At 35.9% G+C, this 14,044-nt stretch overlaps 1 protein-coding gene across 3 annotated transcripts in view; it reads left to right on the forward strand.

Moving 5' to 3' along the window:
- The window catches only part of LOC125237431 (transcription factor EB), a 76,835-nt gene that overhangs the window by 26,219 nt on the left and 36,572 nt on the right, over positions 1-14,044 (forward strand). For 2 of the 3 annotated variants that reach the window (XM_048144498.1, XM_048144499.1), the window contains exon 2: positions 12,865-13,115. The exons of the other annotated variant lie outside the window; for it this stretch is intronic. In XM_048144498.1, the coding sequence (XP_048000455.1) occupies positions 13,060-13,115 (56 nt within the window). In that variant the 5' untranslated portion in view covers positions 12,865-13,059. The remainder of the gene's footprint in view (positions 1-12,864; positions 13,116-14,044) is intronic. 3 annotated transcript variants of the gene reach the window in all.

A 14,044-nucleotide genomic window follows, 5' to 3' on the forward strand; every position in this document is an offset into this window, starting at 1 on the left:
TAAACCCCATTGCACCACAACAGGGGAGAAGGTATTTCACTTCCGCCTCGTTAGATTTTAAAAACGTTGTATTTATCGTGATCAGCGACCCGATAAACCATAAAAACGATACCCATATTGATTTTTTGACTTTATTTATCCCTTTTCACCCTTTTAGGGGTTAAATTTTCAAAAACCTGAAACACGTATTCAGTCATATGTCTTAAGGAATCTTCCTGTGAAGTTTCGAATAAAATAGTCAAACTAATCTTGTTTCCCCATACAAACTTTGAACCCCCATTTGACCCCCTTAGGAGATGAATTTTGGAAAATCCTTTCTTAGTGCTCCTCTACACTATATAAGGAACCTACGTGCCAAATTTGAAATCTCTAGGACCAGCGGTTTCGGCTGTGCGTTGATATATGTCAGTCAGTCAGCTTCTTCTTTTATATATTTAGATAATAAAACAAAAAATAGTGTCACATAGTGTTGTGTTCCTGCCAGTGAGTAAGGCTGCCAGAGCTCAACGAGGGTGCGGGGTGCTGACGACGGGAGGACTTACGGAACTAATTTGTTCCGTCTATTGTCCTTTGAGTCGTCGGCAACCTAAACCCTCCTTTGAACTTGTACACTCCTTTTTGCTGTGCATACGCAGCAAAGGGGAGTGTACAAGTTTCTAATGGGGCGGCAACTCGCATACGACACTCTTCGAGTTGCAGGCGTCCATAGGTTACGGTGACCGCTTTCCATCAGGCGGACCGTATGCTTGTTTGCCATCGACGTAGTATTAAAAAAAAAGAGGGAAAAAGTCCTGGATTCGAACCCAGTACTTCCATGCAAATCATGCGATGGCACGTATTTACCGCAAGGCTATTTAAACAAGCTGTCGCCGCGTGAAATTATCGACTAGAAGGAATACAAAAACACTTTTTGTATGTGTGAGTGGTACTTAAAAATAGTGTAAAATAGTAAATTTATTTACATTAAGGGGATTAACGTTACAATGAGAAGTTGAATGTTTGTTGTAATACGTCAATTTTAATATTAAATGTTCGCGAAGCATAATTGAAAGTATATAAATGCCTGTACGACTCCACAAAAAAAATAAGACTGGTAATTTGCAGATTAACGCCATCTAACGCAGCCTGAGCTTCGGGTAACCTAGGCGAGCCACCTTAATGAGTAGGTATTTGGTCTTTTCCATTACTTACCTGGAAAGCTATAGTAATAAGTCGTAAATCCAAATAATCAAATATCGTCAGGTTTATCAGTTAACATTCCGTGTAGCTTTGTACAAACGAATCGCGGAGTCTACAGATATCTCTTATTTAAGTAGGTAAGTACTGGGGTTTTTATATCAGTAACACGAGTACAGCTGATTATTGATATAGTACATTACGATTTTACGATACAAGGGCGAAAAAAAGGGAGTTCGAATTGATTCGTAATCGACACGAGTTACGAATTTCCTCTTCGCACGTGTATCGTACAACGTTTTTCAGTACAGATGGCCCTCCGAAGTTTCGACCTGACAAGAAATGATCCACTTCTTGCACTAGTGCGTAAAAAAAGCACCATCTGTACTGAAATAGTACATTACGATACAAGTGCGTAAAAAAGGAAGTTCGAAACGAGTGGCGATAAATTAAAACACGACCGAAGGGAGTGTTTTAAATCGACACGAGTTACGACCTTTTCGCACGTGTATCGTACGACGTTTTTCAGTACAGATGAGCCTCCGAAGTTTCGACCTGGCATATAATGAACCACTTCTCGCACTAGTGCGTAAAAAAACACCATCTGTACTGAAAAAGTAGTTTTGTTTTAGTTTTATAATCTTAAATTTAAGTAACCATACGAACTAACAAAGTTCCGGCTGGTGCGTGCTTCCCATAACACGGGCAAGGGTAGCATCCGCTTGGTGTACCCCTAACATTTCATTAAAGAGTCAATAGAGCCTCTACTTGTTGGCCTTGGCTCCTCGAACGCCTCCGAAAGGTCCGGGATACCATATGGTTTCCCTGTTGGGAAAGATATACAAATAGTTATATAAAAGTTGTCGAAATTCGCGTCGCGAAGACTCGCGAAGTGGAGGTAAAAGTCGAGACATATCTGTAACATGCAAAAAAATCAAAATCGATATAAATATTCTGATACAACCTAACTATTGGTAGGCTTTTTGAATTTGAATTCGTACCTGATGATATTGATTAATTACTTTGTGGATAAAGAATTTCTATCATCAAAATAAAAGATCTTTTCGAAATCCTATCAATACTTAGGTATCCATTTGGAAAACTTATTGCTAACAAAATCTGGTTTTAATATTTTGCACAATTTATCATAAATATTATTGGTTCGCGGATTAGGTGGTACACAGATAGAAAATATCTCTTCAACCAAAGAAACCTATTTGAACCAAGAGATATCCAGTTTCCCATATCAGGAAGATTTTAATTACTTGATATAAAACATAAAATGTCTCGATGTTTATTACTTGCACTAACCATTTTATATCTTAACATGATTAGCAAAACAATCTTTTTTTAAAAACTTAATCATTTATTCCAAGAGCGTAAACGTTTTGTTCAGTGATAATTATTACTCAGAAGCAAATCAGCAAGTTCTTAAAAACAAGTATAATATTTCTTGGTTCTAAGTAATAAAATTGTTGTATTAAGAGTTATGACGGTTTTCGGTTAACCCTTCTGATGTCGCCTGTCAATTTTTATTATTGAAAAAGTGACCTTGACATTTAAAATAATAGATTAAAATTCCCACGCACTGATCAGTGCTTAGACATACGAAAGGTTAAGAGTTATGCATAATTAAAGTAAAAGTTAATGTTTCTTGGGGTGAAACAATTAGTTACTTACACCAAATATATACATTTTTCATTTTAAAAGTTCTGACGGTATTAGATGAAGATTTACATGTTTGAAGTTAGATTTGATTTAATGTTTCTTGGGGTGAAACAGTAAGTATCTTAAACCAAATATACTTACTTCTTGGATGTAATTTATCTTATTTCATTTAAAATATATAATTTCTTGAAATGAAATTTTATATTTCTTAGATTGAGTAAATAATGTTTGTAGCGGGGGTGCGCGCGGGGAGAGAAGGGAAAGCCGAAATGACGTGAGAGGTGTGTATTATGTTCAATAACCCGTACGTTACAAGCTTATAACTCAGAACGAAGACGAGTTCCCCAGCCAGTTAGAGAGAGAGAGAGAACTGGAGCGGAAGCACGTTTAGGATAGTCCTCAATAATAGCGCGTAGTTCCCAGAGGGAAGCAGGGGGCTATTATGTCGGAATTTGTATTCCTATGATTCGATACATATCAAGTTCCAACCGGCGAGCCTAACCAAATCGGGAAAAATCTTAACACCGCGATGTACGAATTCTATGGGCTGGGGTCAGCGCCATCTAGCGGGTTTTTTGGTAACTAAACCGGTGTCGCCGCTCGGCGCGCGAACTAAATCTTGAAGCAAAACTTTATTATTTTTCGATCTAAACGTGTTGATTCTCAAATGGAACTTGTAGGCATTAAATCAAGAATTTGTGATATGAAGCCAAGAATGTAATAAATCTTGACCTAAGTCCGTGTTGATTTTTTATTTAAAACCTGCTCGAATTATGAATGAAGTCTATAAGCATCAAACCAAGAATTATTATAATCAAGCCAAGATTGTTCTAAATCTTGAAGTAAAACCTTGATATTTTTTGATTTGAACTTGTTGATTCTCAAATGGAGCTTGTAGACTTTAAATCAAGAATTTGTGACACAAAGCCAAGAACTTAATAAATCTTGACATAAATCTGTGTTTATTTTTGTTTTAAGTTATTCTGGAACTTTGAACGGAGTTGCAAAGCATCAAATCAAGAACTATTAAAATCAAGCCAAGATTGAACTAAATCTTGACGTAAAACCGTGTATTTTTTTTATTTAAACTTTTATGTCTTGACTGTAGAACGTAAAAGTTAAATTAAGAAATTATGATTTCCTATTAAAAACGCAGAATTCTTGTAGTTAAATTGTGGTGAATCTTCTTTTAACAGGTTTTTATTTTTGCTTTGATAAAGGTTACTTGAACCAAAGACGTTTTTTAAGAACTAGCATATTCATACTAAAACGGTGTAATATTTTGTTGCAAATAAATACTTCTTTGATTCAAATCTGTCCTATTTGTACCAAATGTATATAAAGTTACGACTGAACAATTTTGATTCTTCTTTGAAAAAGGAATATCCCTTTAGGTTAAGACCATGTTATTAGATGAAGAATTATATTATTCCTTTTAAATAACAGTGTTTGAGAGAGTTTTCCGTCTTAAATTAAAATATCTTTTCTATCTGTGTAGATAATGGTCTGATAATAACCTAAACATTTTTAATATTTTGTTTCAATCAACAGAAAAATTTAGATTGTTGGTATACCTGTACCTAAATATTATTGAAGCAAATAATTCTAAGATAACAATGCTTCCAAACTTCTGGTCCAAAGATAACTAAAGGCTTTAAGCTAGGACGATAAGTGCAAATCTGACGAGCGATAACATTTCAGTGATTGTGAGTTGTAATGATAAATGGCGACCTTTAAACGTCTACGCGTGAGATATCTTCACTTGCTGCAATAAGAATACGGAGTAATATGTGAACAATACTTAGGTTCTTGTGAGATTATCATTTTTAAGTTATTTTAAACGCGGTGAATCATTTGCGTAATTTTAGCTGTAGTCGTCGTAGTGAACGCTAAATGAGTAAAATTTGTCACACTTAAGCCTCCGCTACACATAAAGCGTTTTGATAGCGTAGCGTTAGCGGAACTCAATGATAGCTGGCGTTCCGCTCGCAATCCGCGCGCATTCCGCTCGCAATCCGCGCTCGTTAGTTCCCGCCGGCGTCCGCTGGGCGCAACGCCAGCGTTCGTCCGGCGCACCGCTATCATTGCGCTCCGCTGACGCTCCGCTGACGCTCCGCCTACGCTCTCAAAACGCGCATGTGTGGCCGAGTTTTAAAGCTGCTAATACATTTTGCATCTAATTCTTGATATTTACTTATACCGTTGACCGGGTGGCCGAGCCGCTGTAAGTATTTGCCGTGAATACAGGGGACGGTAGATTTCAAAACTCGGACCTGAAAACTTTACTCACTGATATTTCTTTCGTATTATCCAATCTTTTAATCTGAAGCTTGACTAGTTTGATCTTTGTTTTTAATGTTGTCTGAGATAGCACGATACATTTTATTTATTTATTTATTTATTTAAACTTTATTGCACAGTAAAAAAAAAAATGTACAAAAGGCGAACTTAATGCCAGAAGGCATTCTCTACCAGCTAACCTTTGGGCCAAACAGAGATTTCTCTGCATTTCAACTCGGCATAGGTAATAATTCAAAGTATCGCACCTGCATTATTAATTTTCTCTTTTTCCATATAATTAACGCCATTTTCCGTGACGAGTCCTATCGAGTAAGGTATTGTTAAACGTAGAACACTTGTAGAAGAGGCTTACTTATGTTATTTAGTTGCAAGTCTCTCACATAATGAAGTGAAGTGCCGAAACGTGACCGAGGATCAGTTACAAGTGTCACTACTAATTCCTACATGTTATACCAAATATCATATAGAGAACTTCATGTTATCTTGTGCGCAAGCGCATAGTCTTTATCGTGTAAAGCGGGGAAAGGGAACGTTTTAGGTACAGTCAAGTGCAAAAATACGTATTGATTTTATCCGCTCAAAAATATGTACCGAGACCTTATTCCGCCAACATAAAGTGCTATGGGACATAATTATTTTTGATAAGTTGTACGCACCCATATTTTTACACTTGACTGTACGTTTCTGCGTAGAAGAGTAACTCTAATAGTTTCTAACAGTTTTACAAAAATAATCATAATCATAATCGTTCTGAGAATATGGTACAGTTTTGGTTAGTAAAATAGGTGAACAGCATATTCTGCCGGCATGCAACGGCGTAGAAATATTTATACGAAGTTTAAGGCTACTTAAACAAGGTTTCCGTTTTTGTTCGTGCGGTAGTCCCTCAAAAATATGTGAAACCAAGCAAGGAAAACTAAGAAGTCATAGCGATGGCCAAAGAGTAAAAACAATTGACTTGCCAAACGACTGAACTAGCAATAGCTGAATCATTGTTTGAACAGTTTAGCGTGTGCTTTGCCTTTACTCTCTGCTGAGTAAATAAATAAGCAATAAATCTATTGGTTAGACTATTAATGACGAACAACAAGGAGTAGGTCAAACGACTTTTGCTTGCTCGTAGTTTGTTATCTGACAGGTGATGTCTCTTATCGTGTGCAACACTTGAGCGTTTGTAGGACTTATGTCTTTGGACATAAAGGTTGCAAATATTGTATGTGTTGGATGATATTGTAGAGGCGCCAAGGCGCGACCGTATCTTGGTGTTTTCTGATCCTTGTACGTGATATTTGAGAATAGAAAAAAACAATTGGCCGTGTTGGTAATTTTTTCGCGATTTAGGGATTGATCTACGCGCATCCTCTAGTCACCTGGATATCAAAACTTACCAAAATAAATGTGATTTTGGTTTGTCAGAATGAAGACTCAAAGGATAAGTATAAGTAAGAGACCTTTTAAGGTCTCTATGTGGCTAGGTAAAATTTTCCCTGTAATCAAAAATGCAAGGAAAGAGGCATATGATATGAGTGCATGCATGACTCATTTGCATGATGAGGGTCTAGGCTCATATTTCGGTTAAGACATTTATTTGTGGGTGTATTAGAACTGTTTGTTTCTGACTTATGAACATTGTAGACAGAATCACCATTAATACACTGGCGTAAGATGATTTCAGGTTTTAATAACGTGACGGATATACAAATCCCATAAACATGTAAAACCAGTGACGACTTTGAAATACAAAGTTTTGAGATTGTCGTTTTGAGCCTAATAATAACATTACCTTAGTACCACAAGTCATAGTAATAAAGGCCGTATGACATATGACGTCTAGATACTATAATCAATATTATTTGTTTAACATATTACTCAGAAAATATTCTCGTAACGACGGGAAGTCCATTGTTGAATTTGGTCTCATAAAATTAACAGGTAAATTGAAATACGTAAGAGATGCATCAGGGAAATTGAATCAAGTTTCCAAGATCAAAAACTTAGGATCGGGTGCACAAACCCGTCTGGATGCGTTACTGCTACAGTCTACTCCTACTGTGATTTAAAAGTTACAAATACCTCACTAACCTAATTCCTTCCTAAGTTTCTACCTCAATACCACTCCATTGTAACATAAATGAACTAACCTGCCCACAAAAGCGTTGTTATAAATCTTTTAAAAACAATGGCGTTCAGAAAAACATGGCCGAAGATAATGAAGTAAACAATGTTTCTAATGATGCCAGTTGCGCCGGCAATGTACATAATGCTCATATACATAATGTACATAATGCTTGGTGACAAGGAGAGCTATTGTGCCAAGTATGAGGATGTACTAAAAATAATGCGGCTGATATTTAAAAGGAGGTAAATCTTCAGTAACGACTTATTAGCTGAGATGTACATGGAATTTTAGTGTCTGATGACTGAGGAGTGTAGATTTTTTGTGTTTAAGGATAATGTCGGTTTCTCGTGGCACGTGGCTCTAAGTCTCATGTCCTTGTAAGTTTTACCTACTTTTATTTTATGAACAGAAATAACAATATGAAGAACTGTGTGGCTTTTAAGTTTAAACTAATTACAATTGGAACATTTTGCTTTTCATTCTAAAATCTACATTAAATAATCATTGTCTTATTGCACTGTAAAAAAATCAAATCAAATTAATCATACTCATGTGTTTAACCAGTTGATCCGGCCGAGTTCGATTTCCATTCTTAGTTTTTTGGGGAGACTTTTTGACTTGGTTTCTTAATAGGTACAACGTTTTTGTATACTTTACCTAACTACTCAGACATTGTTATGATGGCTGAGATTCGGTAGACTTAGCTGTTTGCTCGCCGTGTGTACTCTGCCTCGTTTGGTTCTCGGAATTAACTAATGACATCTTATAACACTGCAGGCTATAGGTACTTACTTAACTGAGAAATTAAAAGATTATTTTTGTCGAGCTCCTGATTTCGACACAGCAAAGTGCTGTGTGTTTGACGTGACGTGTTTTAATTTATCGCCATTCGATTGTAATTTCTATATTAATACTATTACGATCTAGGTTTATTTCTCGACTGTTTCCTCCTCCAAATCCTAACCAATCGTAACGAAACTTTGAAATCACAATTATCAGGAAATACTATGTACAATAATTTAGTTTTTTGGATATTTGATACCTATTTCGTTGCGGCATAAGTATGTAGTGAAAACTCCGTAACAAAAGTTTGAACACTTAAGAAAAGCGGTACAATCTCCATTAGATATATCGGTGCTGCCAAATATCTCACAAATATCCGAACGCGCTTCTACATACACCCTGTTTTTATTGAATTCCGTTAACTTTAAGGGAAGGTTCTTTAGATCAAATACAATTAATTTCTCTAAATAGAAATTAGCGTCTTAACTCTTGCGGTTGTCGAGTTATTAAAAAAATAAAGATAATTACTGAACACGTGTGTGACAGCCTTTACCAATTCCTAATGTTATTTGTTTTGACCTGTGCCGTCAATCACTTGACACTAATATTGACTTCGGTTACCGCGATAGTTAGTTACTCATGAAATAAAACTATGGAAACGGATTATTTATTATTAACGGATTTGTAATTTTTCCTCAGTCACCCGTTGACCACGAACGCTGTAAAGTGTTCGAAACGTCGGGATGAATTGTAAATTCATTATACGCGATTTAATCCGTTTCCATAGTTTTATCACTTGACATTAACTTGAATGTTATTATTAAGGGTCTCTCACACTAATAAATTCATTTATTAAGTAATTATAATTTTTCTTTTTTTTGCGAATTTAACTAAAAGTGATATACAGGGTGGTTCCTGATAATAAACTTAGCTACGTGTCGAATTTAACGGAAAACAAAAAACACAGTGTAGGTATATTATTGTCAAGACTTTACTAAAGTCGCTTTAGAGTGCGCGTTTCGATATTTGGGAGAGCTTTTTGGCAGCTCCGATATATCTGTGTGGGGACAGCAGCTCTGTACCTACACGAGACATTTCGCGTGTTGAGTACTTTATCACTTTTATCAGCAAAGCAAGTTCTTGATATCTTTGAAGGTAGGTCACGATAAAATAATGGTATCGCTTTGATTGATTCAAAAGATTAATTTTAAAAAGTACGCATTTCGGTAACCGTAGATATTAATCTAAAAGATTAAAATCTACCTCACCGAATACTATTATAGGAACGTTCAAATATTAAAATAGTTAACAAATCGATTATAAATATAAGTACTTTATAGTACTGTACCTAATCTAGAAAAATCGAACTGGTAGTAGCCTATTCGAATTCAAACTTTGATTGACTTTTATTTGTAATATGTGGGAAATTTGTTTAAAATAAAAACCTAAAAAATCAGTCCAGCCAAACGCGAGGTAATTGCGAACAAACAAAATGCACACGGGTGAAACCGAGAACTTCCTTGTTTTGGAGTCGGTCAAAAATGTATGTTACACCGTTTTACTATTTGTAGATACGTTACGTGTTCAATTAGACACACACCACAAAGTGTAACGCAAACAAAGATTACTTTGATGTCGCGGTCACAGTTCTATATCTTTACATATGCCTTTGAAATCGAAGGCTTGTCACGACCACGACGCCCTAATTTTATTAGCTTATAGGCACCTACTTTGTACCTTTTGGCATTGTAAAAGATCCATTGGGAGTCCCATCTATGCACAAGTTTTTCTCAGAAATCGCGAAGCGTCGTCTGGTTGACGTAAGACGGATGTTTTTTGCATATTGTAGTTTTAAGTTTATTTCGAATAAATATTTTGATTTTGATTGATTGAATGATCGGATCTTAGCAATGAGGTTGTAAAGAACAGGAAAAGTATTGAATACAGAAAAGGTGTAAATGGCGATCCTAATGCCTCATTTAAATAATACCAATTTTTAACTTTTTATACGTACAGTATAAATTCGTGCACTTTCATTGGATCTACACTTCTCAAGTTCACCCTTGCTTAGACCTTGATCAAGTCACACCTCATCTCTAACAAGTATTTCGAGAGTAACTAATCTAAATAGATCAAATATTTCCTTATTTACTCCATCATTTACCACATTCGTATCGAAATGCGTTCCGTCTGAGGTTTCTTTAGATATCTTCTTAACTTTGGCCTTGGGAATTACTTTTCTCACTTCATTTTTAGTTTAAGTAAATATAACAGCGTTTGCGTAACTTTAGTATCTAGAAATAAAACTATGGAAACGGATTAAATCGCGTATAACGAAGCATTTCCACGCGGGTGAAGGAACACATAGCGGATGTCAAGCACCGTCGGCAAAGGTCTGCAGTCTCTGAACATGTCATGGATAAAGTCAATCATGCTATAAAGTTTGACAAGCCTCTGGTTCTCGCTAAGGAGAAGCGATATATACCCAGAATGTTGCGAGAGGCCATTGAGATCAAGAAATATCCAAACTTTAATAGAGAGGATGGCTTTACTTTACCACCGGCTTGGGATCCAGTAGTACATCTGATAATGGAACAAGCACGACGAAGGCTGTGAGGCATTTGTGTTGTACATTTGCAGTTTGTTTCTTTGTCAATTTTGTGTAGATTAATTGGTTTATTATTTTTTAACAGAGTAATGGTAAAATTTTTTGAATATTGTATAACTAGCTTTATTAATAGTGTGTGAACCTGCCTTAGAAATCTATATTATTTGTGGTCATGGTTCGTTAATATTTCTTGTAAGTGGGTAGCTTTTGCACATTTTAATTTTTCCTCAGTCACCCGTTGACCACGAACGCTGTAAAGAGTTCGAAACGTCGGGATGTATTTTAAATTCATTATACGCGATTTAATCCGTTTCCATAGTTTTATTTCATGAGTAACTATCGCGGTAACCGAAGACAATATTTAGTATCTAGGATTATGGGTTTTATGTTTATTATTATTCGCTTGTGAAGTGTTGTCAATGACACGCTGCTCACAGTTAGAACGCAGTAACTCTGCATGCATCTCATACATAACTACTACATTTTACTTTTCATTGACAGAAGAATATACAAATTTTATTTCAAAGTAGTGATGATATATTGAATTGTATGTGATTAGAATTTTCTCACTTGTGTCTGCCGTTATACAGTTTGCTATTTCTCATACTGTGGCAAAATCTGTAGGAGAATTCTCATTTCCAGAGTATATAGGACTTGAGAGGATCAACGGTTTGTAAAATGCCCTTGTCCACTTCTCTTTTGTCTAACTTAACATACACATACATACATACAATCACGCCTGTTTGAGGGGTAAATGTTACTACGTGTGACAAACCAGCTATTCATAACGTTTCTCACAGCATTTCTTTTTGATTTCCCCGAGCAAGAAAAATGATAAAAATAAAAAATGATAAATTGCTATTCAAAATGAAGCAAAATGGTGAAAATACGGTAACACGGTTGCTACGTGGCAATAAAATGATTGCACACATTCCAGAGATATGACGATTAACTCGTGCCTACTTTAGATATAATGTGATATACACATAGCTGGGCATTAACTCGTTAATCCGTTAATCGTTAATTAACGAAGTTAACATTTCGATTAACGGATTAACTTTTAAGTTAACTTGAAAAAATGTTAACGGACTCGTTAACTTCCGTTAAATTTCTCCGAGTCCGTTAATCTTTAATCTAGTAGGGCACAGGCGCCATCTGCGCTGCGAAAAACACGTTCTGAACGCTACGCCGGAAGTACGGCAAATGCTATGATTTGCCGGGAAATCCTAGGTTTTACCGATGTCGATTGCTAAAAGTCCGAAATTTACCTAAAAAAGATGTCGTGGATTTGATTGCTGAAAAGTACCATGGCGAAGTGATATTACCTAAAAAAGTATTACCGCCCTTCACGTCACCGCCAGCATCTCTCCTGATTTGCTCAGGCTCGCCTTCCACGTTCAATAGGTGCCTTTTACAGATACTGTAAAATGCAACTAAATATTTAAAGAAAAGTTCATTTTTCTTCACGTGTTAACGGATTAACGATTAACTTTAACTTACGTTAAATTTGTCGAAATGTATCGCTTTAACGATTAACGAAGTTAACTTTTTTAGTAACGGATTAGCGATTAACGAAGTTAACTATTTGATTAACGGTGCCCAGCTATGAATATACATATGTATAGATTAAGGTGTTAATGCCATAATAATCACAATAAACCCAATTAACATTGACGCAATGACATGTAATCATATTAATATCATTAATTCTCATTATATGAAAAATTTTGGAGAAAGAATCAGAGTAGAAGTAGTGACTAATCACACAAAAGCAAAACAAACGAATGCCGTGGTTCATTAAAGACACAATACTGTTAAAACTGTGAACAGCAAGAATCCGACTGACGTTACCTAAATATTTGATATGTGGCAGCGTTGATACGTTATCATTATCACATCGGGGCCGCGACGCCGTGTATCATCATTCATCATCCGTCATCCCGCCGTGATTGTAGACATCTGAGATTTTGATAACTTCTGTTACTACGTCGTCTCCAATATACCCTTACGCAAGAAATTATGTAACATCACTTTTAATGTCATTCTCAATTAGATCTTCACCGTTTACAGTTTCGTCAGAAATCAGATCTCTTTCACGTGTAACATCAATAACTGTTATCTCTTAGTTAAAAGCTTAAACGTCACTGCATCTTTCATTATAATCTATTATGTCTTGAAATTACTTAATATCTTTATCGATTTTCTTCAGCGTGTCATCGAAATCAGTATTATACCAGTGATCAGTGAGTGCTAATACTAGTGTTAAGAACATGTGCGTGAGAAGATTGTGAAGCCAGTGAAAATGATAGTGAGGTAGCAGCGCGCTCTGGCGGAGATCGTCGGAAACATTCCACTTTTAAAAATAGTGACCCAGGGCCCGGAGCAGCGCAGAGACTTCTGCAAAATGACCAAGGGCCCTAGGAAAGTCAAGCTAGTCATTGTAGTCAACAATAAGAAAGAGTGAGTATTACTATCTTTTTTTTATTTGTAGTGTAGTTGTTACGAAAAAGTATTGAACTTTATCTACACATTACAAGCATTTCTTGAGAAGCATTAGCAAATTCACCGAAGAGAATTTTCCAAAATTGTAATTGTGCTCCTGGGAAGTTAAATCTTGTTCTTCGCGCTTTTATTGCCAAGCTTAAGGATCAAATTCTATAGCATTTGATGTGTAACTCAAATATCTAATGAAGCGATCGTCAACTGTTCAGAAGTTTCAGAACCTTGCGTAATACATCCTAAACTTAAAGATAATGTTCTCAATCTCAATGGCCACTTGCACGAGAAATTGCTCATGAAAATTTCTAATACGTATTTTACGGAAATTTTCTTTAACTTGTACATTGGTGGGAACCATTAGGTCTTTATTTTATACTAGCTTTTGCCCGTGGCTTATCTCGCGTTAGAAAGAGACAAAAAGTAGCCTATGTCACTCTCTATCCCTTCAAGTATTTATCTCCACCTAAAAAATCACTACTATTTGTCGCTCCGATTTGCCTTGAAAGACGGACAAACAAACAGACACACACCTACTATGGATACCTACTAAACATATTTGTTAAGTTACTTAGACCAGGTAACAGTGACAGAGAAGGGCAGCCAATAAAACAGCAATCAAGGTCTGGCTAATCGATTACCGGAAAAACGGAAGATTTTACAATCCGTCCAAGTAAAAGAATGCCGGATACCTATGATGGTTGCGCTTCGTTGATTCACTTACTCATATAGAATTTAAAAGTGCTTATTGTAAGCATATTTGAATAAAGAATAATATATACACTGAGAGAAAATACAACCAGTTTTCATGTTCGTTCAACAAGTTTTTTGGTTAAAATAACGTGCTCTTTGGTTCAAACAACAAGCTACTTGTCATTTGAATAATATTTGAA

This window comes from Leguminivora glycinivorella, chromosome 21, assembly GCF_023078275.1.
Source record: "Leguminivora glycinivorella isolate SPB_JAAS2020 chromosome 21, LegGlyc_1.1, whole genome shotgun sequence".
NCBI classification, from domain to species: domain Eukaryota; kingdom Metazoa; phylum Arthropoda; class Insecta; order Lepidoptera; family Tortricidae; genus Leguminivora; species Leguminivora glycinivorella.